Raw genomic sequence first — 21449 nt, 5'->3', positions numbered from 1 at the left:
CCTCCAGAGTTCTGTCTTTTCCAGAAAGCCATAGAGTCTGAATCATACCTTATAGCCTTTTCAGATGGGTTGTTTTTACTTAGTAAAATGCATACAATTTCCCCCTATCTCTTCATGGCTTCATACCTCGTTTCTTTTTGGTACCAAATCATATTCCATTGTTTGGATGTGCCACAATTTATTTATTCATTCACTTACTGAAAGACAGGTAGCTTACTTCCAGGGTTGGTAATTATGAATAAAACCTCTATAAAACACTTGTGTACAAGTATGTGTGTACACATAACTTTTCAAATCCTTTGGAAAAATACAAAGGAACAACTATGGACAATGTAGTAATGAAGTAAGAGTATGTTTTGGTCTGTAAAAAAAAACCTGCCAAATTGCTTTCTTGAAATGACCAGGTATACATATTCAATTTTTTTAAAGATTTTATTTATTTATTTGACAGACAGAGATCCCAAGTAGGCAGAGAGGTAGGCAGAGAGAGAGGAGGAAGCTGGCTCCCTGCTGAGTGGAGATTCCCGATGTGGGACTCGATCCCAGGACCCTGAGATCATGACCTAAGCCGAAGGCAGCGGCTCAACCCACTGAGCCACCCAGGCGCCCTACATATTTAATTTGTAGTAACTTCCGAACAATATTTACTAGCTGCTTTGCTGCATGTCAAAGCCCCAGCTAGTCCAAAGCAGGCATAAACACCACAGGTGGCCATGCCAACTGCTCAGCTCACACACAGCTTGCTGTGACCCAAAACCTGAGCTTGCATGTGTTCCTGTCTGAGTCCTGCTTCCCACATGTCTCTGCTCAGGCACTTGTTCTCCCACTTATGGGACAACATTTTAAAATACACGTACAAAGATAAAATTAGTATTGATTTCAAGTCAGTGAGGCCACAACATCAAACTAAGGGCAGGATTCTTTGGGAGAGTTTGGGGTTATATAATTGCACAGGTCCCATGCTCAGGAAGCTGGCTTTTCTCCAAGCTTCAGGGTGTCTGCCCATCTATCTCTATCTGAATTTTCAGGGGGACAGGCCTTCCTATCAATGCCCTTTTCTCAACATAAAAACCAGTGCAGGCTGGAACTCAGTATGTGCTGGAATCTTCTACATGCAAGTTTTAATTCTGGGTTTGGGGTCAGCAGTCTTTGTCTATGGCTACAACAGAGTAGTGTTCTTTTAGGGTTGTCCTGGAGGATTTCTGCTCCCTTTTCCAAACAGGGAAAGATGTTACAAGATCATGAAAATATGTTCATTCAAAATGCAAGGGAGAGTGATGATTTTCATGGAACAGAATGGAAATATCCATGTGCTTGTCCACACAAGGTACTATTCAGAAACGACTGAAATGGTTACTTCTGTCAGTAATAGAAGTCAACACATCATACAAATTGATCAATAGAAATCATTGAGATTTTGTGATTCTGTGGGGTCTTCTATATCGGTATTCAGAGGATAAGCATTTGTGTCACCTCAGATTCACCAACTTTGAAATAATATTAGCTCCACCAAGTCACTTATACTCTAAAATCCTCCCTTTATTCATGCATAAAATGAAAATACTTATTCATAGGGTATTATCTTGCTGAAAAAGAAAATAAGTATAATTAGATAAGAAGAGTGAGTGATCCTCAAAGAAATTATTTTCTTACATTTCCATTTCCAGGAGTTAAAAAAAAGCTGAATACAGACTTGAAAAAACATTCCACATGATCTCTTCATATTTCACTGAAAAATAACCTATAAGAAACTTAAAAATTATGTCACGTCTTTTGTTTGTTCATGACCATCTACTTTTTGGGGGGTTTTCCATTTAAGTAATTTATAAATAATTTATGTGGTAGCTGCCAGGACCTCTATCTTCCCATGGTACTGGATATGGGCATCTCTGTCACTTACTCCAAGAGTTCCATGGTAGAGCTTTTTACCTGCAAAGAGCTTTTTGGAAGAAAAAGAGCAAGAAAAACAAGTGAAATGAAAGCACTGGTAGGTCTAATTTTAGGAGGGAAAAGACACTGTTACATAAATCTGAAAATGTGCAAAGGCTGCATGGGAGCAAGGGCCCACCCCGAGGAAGGGCGGGTCTGCAGGCCCAGGTGCAGTTTGGGTGCAGGCTGCAGATCACCAGAGAGCACTGTGCCTGGGCTGCACACAGGTAGGTGGCTCAGTCTTCCAGTCGGGAAGCCGTGATGTGGAGGGTGCTGGACTGTTCCTTAGTATTCACTGTGCAGTTTAACCTCCCACTCTGCTGCATCCCTGAAGCTATGTAAAACAGGCGGATGAGACCGCTGCCCCTGGGGTGCTGTCGGAACCACTGTACACTGTATGGACTGCTAGAAAAATTGCACTTCAGAGTATAGCTGGCTCCCTCCTGGAGGCTCAGGGCTGAAGGGGTCTGCTCCACTGTCATCCCTCTCACCGCTGTGTGGAAAGAAGGAAACAAACACAAATGATGTCACTGGAGAGTCACTGATGCAGTTTGAAAATGTGTAAAATATCCTAAGACACACCCCTGAGGATATAGGACTCTGGGAGCTCAGTGTCAGCTCCTCCCATCACTGTGGGTTGTGGACCTCTCCCCAGCCCCCATCTGTAACGTCCCCACTCACAGCAAATCTGGAGCCACAAGATTCCCAGCAGAGTTCCCCAGGGTGTCCTCATGATACCTTCTCTAGTTAATGAGGTGCCTTCACCCCTACTGTGTAGAGTGTAGTCTTGGATCCAGAGGAATTGTGTTCTTACAGTGAATCCTTCCCACCAGAATCACTGAGCACCAATCACACCTCAGCCCTGTCATTCTCAGAACTTGAGACTCCGCCCAGTGGCCCTATAACACTGCACAGGAATCTCTCCCAAACTGTGCTTGCGGGCAGTGCAGGCAGGTAGGAGGAATATTTCCAATATAGGAGGATGTAAGGGTTATTATTTTTTCTTAAAACACTTTATATTAGAAAAGTGTGAGTTAGTGTGTGAAGAAAGGTGAATGATTCTTCGAGAAGAGTCAGAGCCTATTGGGGATTACCCAGAACCTTGAAGAATCATAGGGAAGAATGACCCCATTCCCTAAAATGCATAGTTTGACAGACAATGTGATCATTCAGTTATGTAAAAATATTAATAAAGAAAAACTATCTGATAGCATCCACTCAGTATTGCAGAAGTAAATGCAATCCATCAAAAGAGTTCTAGAAACCAAGACAGACAGTCACTGTCTGTAAAGAAAATGATTCCTACCAGAATGTGGTCAGTGAAAAATAGGAGGTAGTGCTTAAAGTCCTCACTGATGTAATTTCCACCTCTCCATCTCTCCTGTGCTACTGCTAGACACCATGCTCACCCACAGAGCTCAGTCTGACCAGCCACACGTTGCTGGCCAAAGTCAATATTGTCCTCTCCCTTTCCTTTACTTTTTGTTCCTTATTGTTTCCTCTCTTCTCTTCATTTTTGTTTCCCTCCACTCTCAGCACATGAAAAGGTAGGATATGTGGGTATTGAAACAGTTTCAAGACCAGTAAATTTGGATGATTTTATTCATAACAATTGACAGCAGATAATGGGATATTTTCTGTTGAGTTTCCATACTCACAATGCCCAGCAATATTCCTATGCTGGTACCTGTGAAGAATTATCTGCATAATGGATTTCTAGGGTCATGGCCTCCAGATGTCTGAAGTTGATATGCAATGGCAGAACTGAAAACGTGAGAGGGTCTTTACAAAAAACCCTCTCCTCTCTCTTCCCTAACTTTGCTATCTATAAGTGGACTGGCTCTCATGATTTCTGTTCTCTGTAACTATTCAACCTTCCAACCATCACAGTCTTTGTTTCTCCTAAGGTCTATAGTGCCCCCTCGAGGAACAAAGCTGGTGGCAAAGACAACTTAGAACAAGCCATTCAGCAGACACAAATCCCCAGCCCCTTTTATTCCAATCTTCCTGGTGAAGGAAATGCAGATGGCCAGAAAAGAAGATAACTGCTTAGTTTGAATGGGTATTACAGGTAAACCAAATCTTACTTTTAAAATGGAATTGCATGGAAATTGAGATCAGAAAATAATTTGGTAAATTTCATCTTGTGCTATTTATTTTGTTTCTTTACCTGAGTTCAAAAGAAATCAACAAGTATTCATTGAGCATTTTTAAAGGAGTAATCTCCTAGATGATCAGAATATATAAGGTGTACTAGAATATTATTCAGCCATCAAAAATGAAATTCTGCCATTTGCAATGACATGGATGGAGCTAGAGAATATAACTTTGTGGGAAATAAGTTAGTCAGAGAAAGACAACTACCATGTGATATCACTCTAGTGGAATTAAAGAAACAAACCAAACAAACAAGGAGGAAATAAACAAGACAAAAATGAAGCAATTAAACAATGCAATTAAACAGAACTAACTGATGGTTACCAGATGGATAGGGTTGGGAGATGGGTTCAATAGGTGAGCGGATGAAGGAGTGCCCTGTTCCTGATGAGCACGGGTGATCTGTGGAAGTTTTGCATCACTATATATACACCTGAAACTAATATAGCATTGTATGTTAATTACTGGAAATAAAATTAAAACAATACATATATAAATAAAATATACAAAAGAGGAACACATACTAGTTTATTATCTACAGGGGAAGATGAAAATATATATAATTATAATCAAGTCAAAGAATAGGACACTAAGTGAAGGGCAAACTAAAAACTATGTGACCCCAGAGAAATATGTATAGTTTAGGTCGGTGGACATAATGTTATGAAAAAGGTGGTCATCTCTCCTTTCCTCTTTTTGGTGCCAAGGAAAGAGGAGAATACAGATAAGCCTTTATAATGGCCTTTATGATTCTCAATACTTTTAGCAATAGGAGAAATTTGTGAATATGTGAATTATTAAAAGTAATAAAATGTTACCCATAGAGTAATATCCTTTTTGACTACCACTTTCAATTCTGATGCTTTCATCACTTATTACCTTATTTCTTTGTTCATCTTAACAATTTGGGGTTGATGTTCCCAGATGTTTTACTAGATTTGAATAAACATAAAATACACAGCATTTTATTTAGACATTATTATAATATAAATATATATATTTCTTGTTTATAACCTCAATAGTAAATCCTGTAGGTCTTATTACATTAATCCGTATATATCCTTTGTTCCATTATATTCCATATTGTGGATATACTTCCATTTATGCATCCTTTCCTCTATTGATTAAAGGCTAAGATGACTTCCTTAATCTAGGAAATATTACACTACAATAAACTTTATAAGCATTCCTCACATGAGCACATGTTTTTCTAGGAACAGAGACTAGGAGGAAATGAAGGAATAAGCCCTGAGGCTGGCAGGTGAAAATTACTCCAGGTGGAGGAAAGTCAGGAACAAAGGGCTTGAAGAAGAATGAAGAGAACTCATGTTCTCATTATTGTGCTGGAAGATTTTTATTTTCTGTGTTTTCCTTAATGTGCATTAAAACTGGAGCTTATCAGCTCATTTGATAAACTCTGAAATTCTGTCCTGATATAGAGATAGTGTATAGTTTGCTTCAGTCAGGCACTGAGGTTTTCTAAATATACTAAATCAGCAGGAGAAAAAGCACACCCAAGGAGAAGCCATGGTGTATACAAGGAAAATATATTACAGAATAAAATTAGACATAAAAAATGTACACACTTGTACATGTATACACACAAATAGTTCGAGGATATTGTCAATGAAAGAGAAAGGTACTTTACTTTCCCCAAATCATCGGAAAAAAAAGAGAAAATTTTATCAATGCAACAAAAAAGGAAAGAGAAGAAAGGAATGAAAGCATATGGAGCAAAACCAAAATATTAGAAATAAGTTCAAATACATCAGTAATCAAAGCATAGATAAAAAGAAATTATTGAATTGAATCAAAAACTAAACTTATTGTTCCATATAAACAATGGAATATTACACAACCATCAAAAAGTTTGAAATCTTGCCATTTGCAATGACATGGATGAAACTAGAAGGTATTATGCTAAATGAAATTAGTCAGTTAGAGAAACACAATTATCTTATGATCTCACTGATATGAGGAATATAAGAAACAAGGCAGAGAATCATCAGGGAAGAGAGGAAAAGATAAACCAGATGAAGGCAGAGAGGGAGACAAACCATGAGAGACTCGTAATCATAGAAAACAAACTGAGAATTGATGGAGGGGAATGGAGTGGTTGGATGGGTTAACTGGGTGATGGGCATCAAAGAGGCCACATGATCTAATGAGTGCTGGGTATTGTATAAGACTGGTGAATCACTGACCTGTACCTCTGAAACTAATCATACATTATATGTTAATTAATTGAATTTAAATCGTTTAAAAATAAAACAAAATAAAATGTTGGTACTAACCACTAATTGAAGGTATCAGATAAAAAACAAATACTCTAAATATGTAATTTTCTATTCCTTTTTAATGGTGACTATCTCAATGTATTTGTCTCTACATTTACAATAAATCCCCTGGTACCATTCAGACTTTAAAGATCAATAAAAATTGAATGCTATTTTCAAAAACAAAATGCAGGTGTGGTCGAGGATGTGAAGAGTTTGGAACATTTGTCCACTGTTGGAGGCAATGGCAATGCACAATGCTGTAACCACGGAAAACAGTATAGAAGTTCTTCAAAAAGTATAAAAAAGAACTACCATACGATCCAGTCATCCCACTTCTGAGTGTTTATCAAAAAGATTTGAAATCAACACACAAAAGTTTATAGCACCTTTATTCATAATTGCCAAAAACATGAAAGCAACCAAGACATCCTTCAGTAGAAGAAAGGGTAAGTAAACTATGGTACAGCCAGACAAGGGAATCTTACTTGGTGCTGAAAAGAAATGAGCCATCATGCCATGGAAAGACATGGAGAAAATATACGTACATATTTTCCCCCTTTTTTTTTTTTTTAAGATTTCATGTGTTTATTTGACAGAGAGAGCAAGCACAAGCAGGGGGAGTAGCAGGCAGAGGGAAGGGAGAAACAGGCTCTCTGCTGAGCAGAGACCCCAACCTGGGACTTGATCTCAGGACTCTGGGATCATGAGCTGAGCTGAAGGCATATGGTTAATCCACTGAGCTACCCAGAGGGGCCTACATGCATACTTCAAAGTGAAAGAAGCTAATCTGAAAAGGCTGCATCTGTTTGACATCCAAGATAGGACATTCTGGAAGTGGAAAACTATGCAGACAATAAAAAGACCAGTGGTTGCCAGGGAGTAGAGGCAGGAACAGAAGAACATCTTTAAGTAAAGGAAAGGTGAACTGGTGAGCAAAAATCAAAAAGCTCTGTAATGCACAATATTTGGGTAAAATGTTTTATGTCATCTTCTCAATTCCTCAAAGACCAAAGTCCCATTTTCTGCTGAGTTTAGAAGATGATCATTGTTTCTTATAGGGTCGTGGATGCATAGCTGTTCTGTGACTTGGAAAATTGCCTCACTGGGTCCACATATTTTACTTCCCTCCACCGCAATATCTTCAACATATGCAAACACATGCACGCACCCACCCATGCACCAATGTGGGCAACAACATCTTCCTCAATTACCCAAAATCATGTGGTGCTTCTTTTCCCTGACCATTTCCAGAGGGCACAGCGCACACTGAGGTGCTTTCCCAGTAGTCTCCGGTGTCCTCTTATCTAGTCTTTCCTGCAAGTGTGTCCCTATCCATAAAGAACCTATTTTCTAAAAGTGATTGATGTCACTGACTGCTGATAGCTTCTTTCTTGTTTCTTTTTGTTTTTGTGGCTTTCTACCCTTTGGAGTATCTGCACTATCTTTTTAAAACAGTTTTAGAGAAATCAAGAGATAAATTGTATTATTAATCTACAATGGGTTTTTTTTTTTCTTAGAGATTTTAAGTACTTTCAACACACACCACAGGTCTCAAATTTATGACTTTGAGATCCAGAGTCCCAGCACTACCCGCAGAGCCAGTCAGGCACCCCTAGATTACAATGTTTATCTAAAAGTCTGAGAAAAATTTCTATTGTATACCCTCTTTAATTGTTTAAAGTACATTTTCATATGCTTTTATATTTATAGAGGTATGAATAAAAGGTTATATTTTAAACCAATTACATGAAAAATTAATTTAAACCAAGAATATATGACTAATATATAAGGAAATGTATTAATATTCTGATCATAGCTCATTCATAAAATCTACTGATAAGGGGATTATTAAATTTAATAATTTAATTACTAAATTAAAGGTCATAGGGTGCCTAGGTGATACAGTAGTTCGGTTAAATGACTGGCTCTTGGTTTCTGCTCAAGGCATGATCAGCTCATGAGATCAAGTTCCATGTCAGGCTCCATGCTTTTTGAGGAATCTGCTTGAGATTCTCTCTCCCTCCCTCTCTGTCCCTCCCACTGATGACTCTTACCCCATAATCAGAATGATAGACCTGAGAGGTGAGAATTGCTGTTCTTTAGAATTCCAAGGGCCACCTGAAGACTAACATGTGCCTCATGAAGTCGGGAATGAAGCACATGGGTGACTTGGGGAGGATTCTGGCCAACATGTACCCATTACATAGGTTTGGGGCTGAAGCTTTCCCATCACCTCTCCTCCCATACTCTGTCAGGAAGACACTGGGCATCACCACCTTCTTGGTCACACTGTGTCTCTCTAAAACTGTCATAAGACACAGGATCTCCCACCAGGGTGCAATGAACAACTTGTGGGGCTGGACGTTCACTGCAAGGATGACCACAAGACCACTGCATTATTAAGTGGTTTTACCTTAAATGAGTTACACCCTGACTGAGAAAGTCTTGGCATTGAACTGCTTTCAGTGTCACTAAGGAACACCTGTACTTGGAAAATGTTATTTCTAGTTCCTAAACTCTAATTGTCTGTATGATTTTGTATCAACCAGACACTGAGGGACAAACAACCACAGACTGTGCTGGAACCAGAATGGATCAGGCAGAGACACTCAGCTTCCAGGCCCCTGTTCTGCTCAGAGTTTGTGCTCAGCTCCCCCTGCAGTCCCCATCACTGTGTCAGTCACCGCACAGTAGTACACAGCTGAATCTGAGGCTTGCACTGAGCCTTTCTCCAAGTGGAAGGATTTCGATTTGCTGTCAAAGGTGGCTTCAAATCCTTTGTTGCTTCCCTTCTCCTTGCCCCTCAAGGCTTTCAGGAGGAGCTGTAGACCTTCACCAGGATACTGGACATACCAGAAAAGAGTAAGGGACCCTGATGCTGAATAAGTGCAGTTCACAGTCAGGGAAGCTTCTTCTAAGAGGGTCACTTGGCCTTCTGTCTGAGTCACTGAGTCTCCACGGGTTTGTCCTGAGGAAAGAGAAGGACATCTGTATCACCTTGGGCATAAAACTCATGGATAAATAATAGTTAAAGGTTTAACTGACATCATGGAAGAAAGAATCCAAATTGTAAGAGGAATGGTACTTACCAAGCATTAAGATTATCACAGTCACGAAGCCTAGAGAACACTTCATCTCTGGAACATCACCTAAATAATGTTCTTCATTCTTACTATGAAGAAGGTTAGAGTGACAGAGAAATCATCAGTGGAAGCCCACATTTCACACAGGAAATATGACTGTGGTAGGAAGCTGCACCCCCTAGTGGACAGGGATTAAAATGCATACATGTTGGCCAAAATCCTCCCCAAGTCAGCCATCTGTTTCATCCCTGACCTCATGAGGCGAATGTCAGGCTTCAGGTGACCCTGGGAAGTCTGAACAACAGCAATCCTGACTTCTCAGGTCTGTTTTGTTCTTAAGACACTGCCTGATATGGAAGTTCTTTAACACAGCATCCTGGGGCATTTCTGTGGCTGGGAGGGTAACAAACTTAAAGCATCTTACTTCAGTACTTCATATTCTCATGCATCCTTGTGCACCAGCCCAAAAACCACTGACTGCCAGAAATGGGGTTCGAGTTGAATACAGAAAAAGTAAGAGGAAGTCAAGTCATTGACTGATTCTGTGTTTTGGGCACTTTACCGCAATATTTAGAACTGTGACTGTCATGACTGTCATTTTTTTTAAGTACTCTCTAAATGTTTTCTAAATCAAACAAAAATAATGAACAAATGACCTTTAATTGAAATACTGTATTTACTTTTCCTAAACTATTAGCAATTGCTAGAAATACTATTTTTTAATAAAAGTTTTCAGAAGAAGTCACACTATTTGTTAGTCAACCATTTTAATAGTCAAATATTACTGATTTTCAGAATCATTAAAAAGTGAAAAATAGCAGATACAGACAGAAAAAACATCATACATGGAGTCATCAAATCCGTATAGAATCATCTGAAATTAAGTTTTCAATATTTGGTTGACTCCAACAAGGTGACTAGTGTATATGAATTAAGAAAAAAATATTAATGCTATAATCCTAACAGCTTTAGTCTCAAGGATGTTTTCTATTACTGTCCGTCAAATTTTGTTGCCAAACGTTAATCAAATAATTTTTCCCACAAGGTAAGAAATCAGGATTATCAGGAAAAAGTTCTAGAAAGCGACACATCTTCTGTAAAGCCCTGTAAACATTTATGTTTAGACATATAGATGGAAGCTTAGCCCAAGCTATATCCTGGAGGCCACTCTCCAAGAGATTCAGATCAAGGAGGTTCATGAGTCTAGAACCAACATGGAAACACTTTCCCCAATGCAAAGGGAAGTAAGAAATTCTTGCCTGGATACTGTTTGGGTTCATGTGTCCCTTGGCTTCCCCTCCACCTCTCAAATCACATTGTCAGGCCTGCCACAGAAGTATACTAGAAAGGAATTTTGGACAAACCCCTGCAAAGTTGTATTCAGATATGCAAGGGAAATCCCAAGGAGGTTAGAATGATAATGGTTGAAAATAAACATGGGGCACCAGGATGGCTCACCTGGGGGAGCTTTAGGCTCTTGGTTATGATTAGGGTCATGATCTCAGGATCAGAGTCCTGCATGGGCCTCTGCATTCATTTGGAGTCTGCTTTCTCTCTCTATGTCTCTCTCTCAGTCTCTATCACTCTATCATTCTCTCTAAAATATATAAATAAATAAAAGCTTTTTTTAAAAGGAAAATAAACAATATAGTACATGGATACAGAAAGTCATTATCTGTAACTTTAGTTTTTTAAACAGTTTACTTTTTTAATTTGTCAGAGAGAGAGAGAAAGGGCACAAGCAGGGGGAGCAGGAGGCAGAGGGAGAAGCAGGTTCCCCGCTGAGCAAGGAGCCTCATGCAGGACTAAGTCCCTGGATCCTGGGATCATGACATGAGCCAAAAGCAGACACTTAAACGACTGAGCCACCCAGGCATCCCTATCCATAACTTTAGAAAAAACATTCAGGCCAATGAAAACCAAAGGAGAAATATTTTGCACTGTGTCACACGGAGGACTTGCATGTCATTGAGGGAAGGTACTGCATAGTAAATATGGATACTTACTGTCTTTTATTAATGCATATTTTACATTAAAATTAGCTGCACCAACTGGACAATTCTATATAATTTGACATTTGTATTTGTGAAGCACTCACCACATTTGAGATAATGAACATATGCATCATCCCAAAAGTTTCCTCATGTCTCTTGGCAGCCCCTCTCTCAACCCTCACCACTCCCATTTCCAGGGAACATTTCTGTCATGCTTTAGTCTGCATAATTTATAATTTTTAATTATGGAATTATATGTACTCTTTTATCTGTCACTTCACAATGTAACTATTTTAATATTCTTCCATAGTCATAACTATCAAGAGTTTGTTTCTTACTGTTATTGTGTAGTATCTCATCCTATGCCTATAAAACATTTTGTCTATGCACCTGTTGCTGGCCATATGGAGTAGTCCCAGTAGGTTCTTACAAACAAAACTGCTATGAACTTTTGCATATAAGATTTTTTTTTATAGACCCATTCTTTCCTTTCTCCTGAGCCCATATCTGGGAGTAGGATGGATGTATCACATGGTAGATGTACATTTGACTTTCTTAACTGATTTGTTCTAGTATTTTGTTTCACTCCCTTGCATTTTCTGCACAAATATGCTTTCTGGTAATAGAGAGAAGTTCACTTCTTGCCTCCCAAACTCTATGGCTTTCGTTTCTTCTACTTGCCTTATTACATTGGATTGAACCTCTATTTCAATATTAAGTACAAGTGGTGGAGCCAAAACTTTCCCCTTATTTCTGAAACTAAGGAGAAAACAATTAAGCTTTCACCATCAAGTGTGATATTTGATGTAGACTCTTTGTTAAGCCCTTTTTTAAGGTGAGGAAATTCCCTTCAATTTTGTGTAATTTGCTGGGAGTTTTAATCAGGAATGGATCTGAATTTTGTCAAATGCTTTTTATGTACCTATTAAGATTATCCTCCTGGAGAGCCTGGGTGGCTCAGTTGGTTAAGCGACTGCTTTCAGCACAGGTCATGATCCCGGAGTCCCAGGTTCGAGTCCTGCATCAGGTTCTGGGCTCTGTGGGGATTCTGCTTTTCCCTCTGACCTTCTCTGCTCTCATGCTTTCTCTCACTCTCCCTCTCTCTCTCAGGTAAATAAATAAAATCTTAAAAAAAAAAAAAGATTGTCCTCCTAAATTGCTCATCTGCTACTTGTCAATCTCTCTGGGTATATTATTGATAAATTGTCACAACAAAATACTACTACTACTACTACTACTACTACTACTAATAATAATAATAATAAATTTACTGCTAATAATAAATTTACAGATAATGAAACAAAGCTCAAAAGTATCAAGAAACTTCATGGAAAAGCTAATAGATTACAACACAGAGCTGGGATATTAAAAGCCTATTCCCTCTTTTTGACAGTATAGATTGTCAAATTTCAGAGAAAGACTAGTGGGTAGCAAAAGACTTCTTCCTAAGCCTTTGAAATATCTTGAGAGTCTTTTACAGGTTCTTTATTTATGCAACTGGAACTACTAAAAAACAATTCAATAATTGCAGGTTTGGATCTTTTACCAAATGAGGAAAGAAATAATGGATACTCAGACTGCTATCCAGGAACTGACCAGTGGGTAGTGGCTTCACCATTCCATCCAGACCTGAAATAAGCAATGTACTGTAGTAAGAGTGAAAAACTCCTCTAGGCTTTTGTGATTCATCAACATACTGGAGCTCCATTCATGACTAGTGATCACTCTCTTTCTCTGTTCCTTGAAACTTGTTTGTGATACTGCAGTCTAGAGCATAGTTTTTCCAAATAACCATTATAAATGTGTCTAAATTTCTTAAAATAGAATTACCTTATGACCCAGCAATCCACTTCTGATATATACTCAAAAATTGAAAGAATTTTGATATTTCCATAAATATTGAGATGTTTTTGAATTCCAGTTTCTACCAAAAAGAGGAAGCAACCCAAAAGGCCATCAACAGATAGACATGGATAAATAAAACGGTATATTACATACACGGGAATATTGTTCAACCTTAAAGAGTAAAGAAGTTCTGACACATAATGCAAGTGGATGCATCATGGGGACAGTATGTCAAATGAAATTTTGGAAAATGACCAATACTGCATAATTCCACTTCTATGAGAGCTAAAGAGCTTAAGCTCAAAGAAGGAGAATGTAAAATAGTAGTTCTGAAGGTGTAGAGGAATGGAATAAAAGAGAGTTATTGTTTAATGAGTAAAAATATTCAGTTTTTCAAGGTGACAAGATTCTAGAAATGAAAGGTGCTGCTGATTGAACAACAATGTAAGTGTATTTCATAACCCTGAACTATACACTCAAAATATTCTCAAATGGTAAAAATGAATGTGAAAATGGTCAGATTCTCTAATTAAAGAAACTTGAGGAGATACTTAAGATTTCTACTCTGCAAATCTGCCTTCCAAACAAATATAAGAGGCTGTTTGATGCAAGACCAATTATCAACCATCTATTACCATTCAATTTTAAGGCCGTAGGTCATTGGGGTTAGAACTGGGAGGATGAAAATGGAGAGAATGAAGATTTGGAGTGTGGAACATTGATCAAAAAGGATGGCTGGGAAATGTGCAAACTAACTCATCTGTTGGCCAAAAAATGTGCTTTTTGGTTTTTTAAATATAGATGATTTTTAAATTAAATTTATTTATTTATTTTCAGAAAAATAGTATTCATTATTTTTTCACCACACCCAGTGCTCCATGCAATCCATGCCCTCTATAATACCCACCACCTGGTACCCCAACCTCCCACCCCCCAGCCACTTCAAACCCCTCAGATTGTTTTTCAGAGTCCATAGTCTCTCATGATTTTTAATAGCTTTTTATTTTGATGATATATGATATTATATATCATATATTACATTATGTTAGTCACTATAGAGTACATAATTAGTTTTTGATGTAGTGTTCTATGATTCATTGTTTGTGTATAACACCCAGTGCTCCATGTAATATGTGCTCTCCTTAATACCCATCACTGGGCTCACCCAACCCCCAATCCCTCCCCTCTGAAACCCTCAGTTTGTTTCCAAGACTCCATAGTCTCTCATGGTTCGTCGCCCTCACGGATTCCCATGCCCTTCATTTTTTCCTTCCTTCTCCTAATGTCCTCCATGCTATTCCTTATGTTCTACAAATAAGTGTAACCAAATGATAATTGACTTTCTCCGTCTGACTTATTTCATTTACCATAATCTCCTCCAGTTCCATCCATGTCAGTGCAAATTGTAGGTATTCATCCTTTCTGATGGCTGAGTAATAGTTCATTGAGTATTTATGGACCACATCTTCTTTATGCATTCCTCTGTTGAAGGTCATCTTACCTCCCTCCACAGTTTAGCTATTGTGGACATTGCTGTTATGAACATTGGGGTGCCTGTGGCCCTTCTTTTCTGGGGTAAATGCCTCGTAGTGCAACTGCTGGGTCATAGGGTAGCTCTATTTTTAATTTCTTGTGGAACATCCACAATGTTTTCCCAAGTGGTCTCACCAACTCAAATTAAACAGAATGGGGAAGGAGATGCTATGAGCGCTGGAACCAGGAAGGTGAAATAACAAAACAGACTTTGGAGAAAGGTTGAAGTGAAGGGCAGGAGCTGACAAAGGGGCAAATTCACACTCTGTCCTTCACAGTGTCCCCCTAGAACCCCTTATTATGAGCATTTGTGGATAAGTCTGGTGGAGAGCAGGTAAGCCTCCTGTATGCAAACTGAGTACAAGTATCCTAGTGGTGTTAATAAGACAAAATGAGAAAAACTACACTATAGAGCAGACTCCTTGGAAACTAAATAGGAGTACAATTGCCTCACAGCAAACAAACCTAATTAAACTGTCAAAAATGGTATAAAACAGCATTATGTGCATATATATATATACACATATGAATGTATGTGTATATATATACACATATGCATAAAGTGTATACACACACACATACACACACACACACACACATATATCCACAGAGACATTTCATGGCCTATCATATTTTACAATGTCTGTAACATAATATATGCTCAATAATAGTTGAGCAATAATACAAGCTCAGTAAATGTTTACTGAACAAAGTGATTTGAAAAATCCAACAACTAACACACATTATTGCTGACCTTGAGCCAAAGGTTTCTAAACTTCCTTAGCCAATTCTCTGGCTGAATCTAACTGCAAAATGGCAAATTATTTATTATGGTTACTCTAGTCTCCAAAAAATAATTTTAGCACAACTTTTCAGGGATTAGGAAGTGTTTGAAGAATGATAACTCTTATCCAGAGTGGTGTTTTCTTAAAATGAGGTTCTCCCTCTAAGCCTACACCTGTGCCACTTCCTGTCTGGGATGGCAATTGCCCCCCTTGGGCCCTACTGCAGGAAGAAGCATCAACAAGAGCCCTGTTGATGGGTATACCTCCTTCCATCATGCCTCTCACTATGGACTCCCACAGTGCACAGAAATACACTGCAGAGTCCTCCAGCTGTGAAGCTGAGATGACAAGTTGAATGAAATTTCTTGTCTTCTGAAAATTCAGTGAGTAGCGACCTTCAGTGGCATTTTGCAGGTTGTAAGAATCCTGATGAATAAGGAGAATTATTGCCCCACTGCTGGGCTGCTTGTACCACAAAAGACTATAACATGGTTCATTGGTGTTATATGTGCATTCCAGAATGACAGTCCCCTTCTCCTGCACTAACATTGCTGGTTGGGCTTGAGTGACCTTCTGGGCAATACTGGATCCTGAAGGGGGAAAAAAAAAAAAAAAAAAACACAGAATCTGAGACTTCTGGAATAGGTGAGTGGCACAAAGAACATCTGTTTTACCCACTGTCATCCCTTCTTCCCAAGGTATGCACAAGATCCTGCCTATCTCTCTTGATTTTAAGTCATAGAGGAGACACATTCCCACAGGGACCATCCTTACCTAGCCACACGGAAGCCATGACCACCTTGAGAAGGTTGGAGAGCAACATGTTTGAGTTCTCCCACTAGAAGGAAAATGTCTTCTTCCCCTTCAACTTCAGGGCTCAGCACTGTGAGAAGAACTTGACAGGATGAGGAAAGGATTGCTGGTTATGTGCTGCTGTGGCCCCAGAACGGGAAACAGGGGTTTCCTGGTATAGCAAGTTGTGTGAGTCCTGTCATAATTCTCTGTGTTCTAGCTAAGAGTCTCACTACCCCACATCCTTTTGCATTAGGCAACTTTTTCTTATTTAAATTCAGTTAGCAACACATAGTACCTCACATAGTTTCAGATGTAGTGTTCAACAATTCATCAGTTGGATACGGCACCCAGTGGGCATTAAGCAACTTTAAGCATCATATGCTTAATTCTGAGACCCAAGGTGACCACTCTGTCTACTTGTATTCTTCCTTCTGCCATCTTCCTCAATTTTCTAAAATTATGTGGTGCTTCTTTTCCCCCAAACCTTTCTGGAGGGCACAGCACACACTGAGGTTCTTCTACACCAGGCCTGGGTTTCTCCTTATTTAGTCTCTCATGCAAGTTCCCCTCTGTCCAGATACAGCTCATTTTCTAAAATTATGATGGCACTGTCTGCTGATAGGTTCTTTCCTGTTTCGCTTTCTGTTTTCAGCTTACTGCCCTTTAGGACAGCTTTGCTAAAGTTCTTAAAGACTATTAGAGGGGCTTGGTTGGCTATTCAATTAAGCTTCTAAGTTCAGTTAACATCATGATCTCCATGTCCTAGGATCCAGCCACCTGTTGGGCTCACTGCTCAGTGGGAAGTGTGCTTCTCCCTCCCCTTCTTCTCCTGCTGTGCTCATGCACTCTCTCCCTCAAATAAATAAATAGTTGATTTCAAAGAGAAAAGACTATTAGAGAAATCAAGATACAAGCACATACTATTAATCTACCATGAGGTGTTTTTTGTTTGTTTGTTTGTTTGTTTGTTTGTTTTAGAGATTTCAATTTTAAGTAATCTCTACCCAAAATGGGCTCAAACTTACAACCTGGAGAACCAGAATTCCAACTCAAACCAGAGTCCGCCAGGCACCCCTAGTCTACTGCGTTTCTCAGAAGTCTAGGAAAACTCTTATTATATATCCTTTGAATACTTTAAAGTACATATTCACATGCATTTATATTTACACAGGTTTGAAAATAAAATTTTCATTTTAAACCAATGAAATAAAAATTAACTAACCAAAGAATACTTAACAAATATGTTAAGGGAATATATTAATATTCTGATCATAGCTCATTCGTAAACTCTGCAAATAAGGAGATAGTAATTAAAGAAGTTTGAAATAATACTGGAAAATTCCTGTACTTCAAAATAGACATTGCGTTTTCTATTATTTTTTTGTACAGCTTCACTTTCTCCCATACATTTTCCAAATCCCATGATTTGTGGCTCTCTCTGAGAGGTTGCAAAACAGGAGTTAGAGAAATCAATAGGATTTCCCTCCCAGTGTCACCAATCTATTCATATCATTAGGAAACCTCAGTGCAAGAGCATTTTTTCCCACCACATTTCCGAGGCACTGAAAGCTATCTTCCTTGAGTTCTTATTGTCAGAAAGCCAACTGATCTATTTAACTGGCCAGGACATAAGCCACTTCCTCCATTCTATTTCTGCTCCCAAGCCTTCATGTCGAGTATCATCCTGAGTTTATCACGTGATTTACTAGAAAAAAACGCAGGGCAGAGGTCCCAGACCTCTCTTTCCTTGGTCAAGAACATGTGTCCCTCCTCCTTTCTTCCCTTCCCTTCTTTCTCTACTAAAACCTGTTTTGGGGTTGATGGTCTCCATCACCTCCACTGCCATTCTCTGTCAGGAAGATATTAGGCATCACCACCTTCTCAGGCACACCGTGTGTCTCTAAAAGTGTCATAGACACAGAAACAACTACTAGGGTGCCAATGAACAATTTGTGGGGCTGGACGTTCACAGCAAGGATCACCACAAGATCACATCATTGTTATGTGATTCTACCTTGAAATTAGTTACACTCTGGCTGAGGAACTCTTGCCATCAAACGGTTTTCAATGTCACTAAGGAACACCTGGAGTTGGGGAATGTTATTCTGGCTCCTATACTCTTGTTCTCTGAATGATTTTGTATCAACCAGACACTGAGGGACAAACAACCACAGACTGTGCTGGAACCAGAATGGATCAGGCAGAGACGCTCAGCTTCTAGGCCCCTGTTCTGCTCAGAGTTTGCGCTCAGCTCCCCCTACAGTCCCCATCACTGTGTCATTCATGGCACAGTAGTACACAGCTGAATCTGAGGCTTGCACTGAGCGTTTCTCCAAGTGGAAGGAGTTGGATTTGCCATCGTAGGTGGCTTCAAACCCTTTGTTGCTTCCTTTCTCCTTGTCCTTCAAGGCTTTCAGGAGGAGCTCTAGACCTTCTCCTGGATACTGGACATACCAGAAAAGGGCAGGGTACCCTGATGCTGAATAAGTACAATTCATAGTCAGGAGAGCATTTTCTGAGAGGGTCACTTGGCCTTCTGTCTGAGTCACTGAGTCTCCACGGGTTTGTCCTGAGGAAAAAGAAAAGAGACCTGTGTCACCTTTGGCATGAAGCTCTTGGATAAATTATAGTTCAACTTTTTACTGATACAAAAGAAAAAGAATCCAAATTTTAAGAAGGATTTTACTTACCAAGCATTAAGAGTACCACAGTCCCAAAGCCCAGGGAACACTTCATCTCTGGCGTGTCACCTAAATAATGTTTTTCTTTCTTACCATGAATAAGTTTGGAGTGACAGAGAAATGATCAGTGGAAGCCCACATTTCACACAGGAAATGTGATTGCAGTAGGAAGCTGCACCCCCTGGTGGACAGGGGCTGAAATGGGTGCTTGTTGGCCAGAATCCTTAAACACTGAAAAACACGACCAGACTGGTCATGCAATTACTACTCCAGACCTCTTTACAAAATCCAGTCCCTTGAGAAGCATCATTAAATCAAGTAGTTGAACTAATGAGTATCTCTTGGATATGTCAATTTACAAAAAATTATGTGGTTGATGTCAGTGAGTATGTTTTTAAGGTTGGTCATTGCTCCCAATACTATAAAGACAATCTGGTTTCTTAAGTTTCCAACTTTTCTTAACCCTTTCACGTATCTCCTGCATTCTACTAGAAAGGAGCAGCAAATACATTAATTATTTCATGTATTCACGAAAATTTTTTTAAATTGTCATCAAAACAATGTCTCAGGTTTAAAAAGACACTGGTAGAAGCTAAGAAAAAATGCTTGAGCAGGTCATCATAAATATGAATTCAAAGATGGTCCTTATGTAAGCACTTCTCTAAAAACATAAAAACAAAACCAAGGAAAAGTTCAATTAATTCTATCTTGTTTGTAGAATATTTGGCACTAAATTTTTAAAGAATCACTATGAATGATTGATTTGCTGATTCATGAGAACAAGATGTAGCAAAGCCAGGACAGCTGTCTAGTGTAGCCAAATGATACCAACGAACACTACAATCCAGCAGAGACAACACTTCACACTGGGAATATACTGGATGCAACATTAAACCAAACACTAGTGGGGAGACTTTTCTAGGATGGCAGACAATGGGGCTTTCCATGCCTTTCTGGGAGTCAATGAGATCCCAAAAAATCTGAAAAGGTGGGATATGCTCTGAAATACTGTCCTAAGGAAACATTTGAGTATCTCCAAAGGGATCTAACACAGTTGCATTCCCTACATGAGCTTAGATTGTGGATGGGTAATAATATATTATTTTCTACATGGATTGAACCATTCTCTTTCCTGAAAGTCTCAACAATCACAAGATTCAAATATCAGGGGCGCCTGGGTAGCGCCCCTGCCTTCACCTCAGGTCCTGATCCTGAGGTCCTGGAATCGAGTCTCCCATCCTGTTCAGCAAGGAGCCGGCTTCTATTCCCTCTGGCTGCCATTCCCTTGCCTGTGCTCTCTCTCTGTCAAGTAAACAAATAGATTTTTTTTTAAAAGAGTCAAATATCAGTTGGATTCTGTGTTTCATACCTATACAATTTCAAATACTCTCTAGAGGGCAGAGCAAATGTCTCTGGGAAAGTTAGGTAAAGTTAGGACTCACATAGAAACTTCTCTTCTTCTATCACACCCAGATCCTGTGGAAAAGTGAAAACAACAAATGCAATGTTAAACTGAAATGAGTTACTGTAGCCGTTACCCTTGAACTGCTGTGGTCTGGTACAGCCTTAGCCTTCATGGCCCTGTGTCTTCCTTACAAAGTCCTAGTCTGTCTCACTTTGAACTGGTCACTGTAGCCCACATAACTCAGATGTCCCAAACCATACCCATTCCAGCCTTCCCAAACTATTGAACTAGATAGTGAAGCCTTGTCAGTCTTCCTTTCATCACAGATACAGACTGCTCTGCGGACATTCATTTCATCACCATTACATGACCTAAACCTTTGGTGCCCTGAACAAAATCCCAGAAAAAAAACTCATTGAGAATTGTGAAATAACCTTATATGTACAATTTATTACTAATTCAGCAGATAAAGTATAGGAAATGGATCCTTGGTTAATGTTTATCAAATACTATGACATCATATATCCTTCACTGACAGAAACTGAAAAAGTTACTCATATTAGAGATCTTAAACTGAGGTTTTCTGGAAAAACAGCAGAAGCAGACAGTCCACGATGACTGTACACATAATACCGTAGGAAAAATAACCATGCAACTGCATGACGAACAGCTCCATCTAAGACAATTAGAAAAGAATTCTCTCCACTAGGCTCTTTGTTTTGTTGACTGTTTCCTTTGCTGTGCAGAAATTCTTTATCTTAATGAAGTCCCAAAAACCATTGATGCATTGTATGGTGACTAACATAACACAATTTAAAAAAAAGGAACTGAATAAAAGTTAAGGATAAAAAAAGAAGAAAAGAATTCCCCTAGATATTAGGAACCACCCATTTTAATACTTTCCTTTGTATCCTTTAGAGGTTATTTTTATCCTTTTAGACATATTTTCTCACTCTAATGGTA

The 21449-nt window shown here is 39.0% G+C and overlaps 3 gene segments (V, D, J or C); all 3 read right to left on the bottom strand.

Annotated features, from left to right (window-relative positions):
* Positions 1–8991: 8991 nt before the first annotated feature.
* LOC101688192 lies at positions 8992–9542 on the bottom strand. The segment is given in 2 exon segments: positions 8992–9333; positions 9455–9542. Coding segments are annotated over 2 exon segments (381 nt in total).
* A 5927-nt stretch (positions 9543–15469) lies between these two features.
* Positions 15470–16489, bottom strand: LOC101688475. The segment is given in 2 exon segments: positions 15470–16195; positions 16380–16489. Coding segments are annotated over 2 exon segments (552 nt in total).
* Positions 16490–18634: 2145 nt separating this feature from the next.
* LOC106003341 lies at positions 18635–19209 on the bottom strand. The segment is given in 2 exon segments: positions 18635–18969; positions 19091–19209. Coding segments are annotated over 2 exon segments (381 nt in total).
* Positions 19210–21449: the final 2240 nt, after the last annotated feature.

The sequence above is a fragment of the Mustela putorius genome, unplaced genomic scaffold, assembly GCF_011764305.1.
Source record: "Mustela putorius furo isolate JIRA1106 unplaced genomic scaffold, ASM1176430v1.1 tig00003898_pilon_pilon_pilon, whole genome shotgun sequence".
Classification (NCBI taxonomy): domain Eukaryota; kingdom Metazoa; phylum Chordata; class Mammalia; order Carnivora; family Mustelidae; genus Mustela; species Mustela putorius.
The sequence above is the reverse complement of the archived record's forward strand: the minus strand, read 5'-3'. Positions and strand labels throughout refer to the sequence as shown.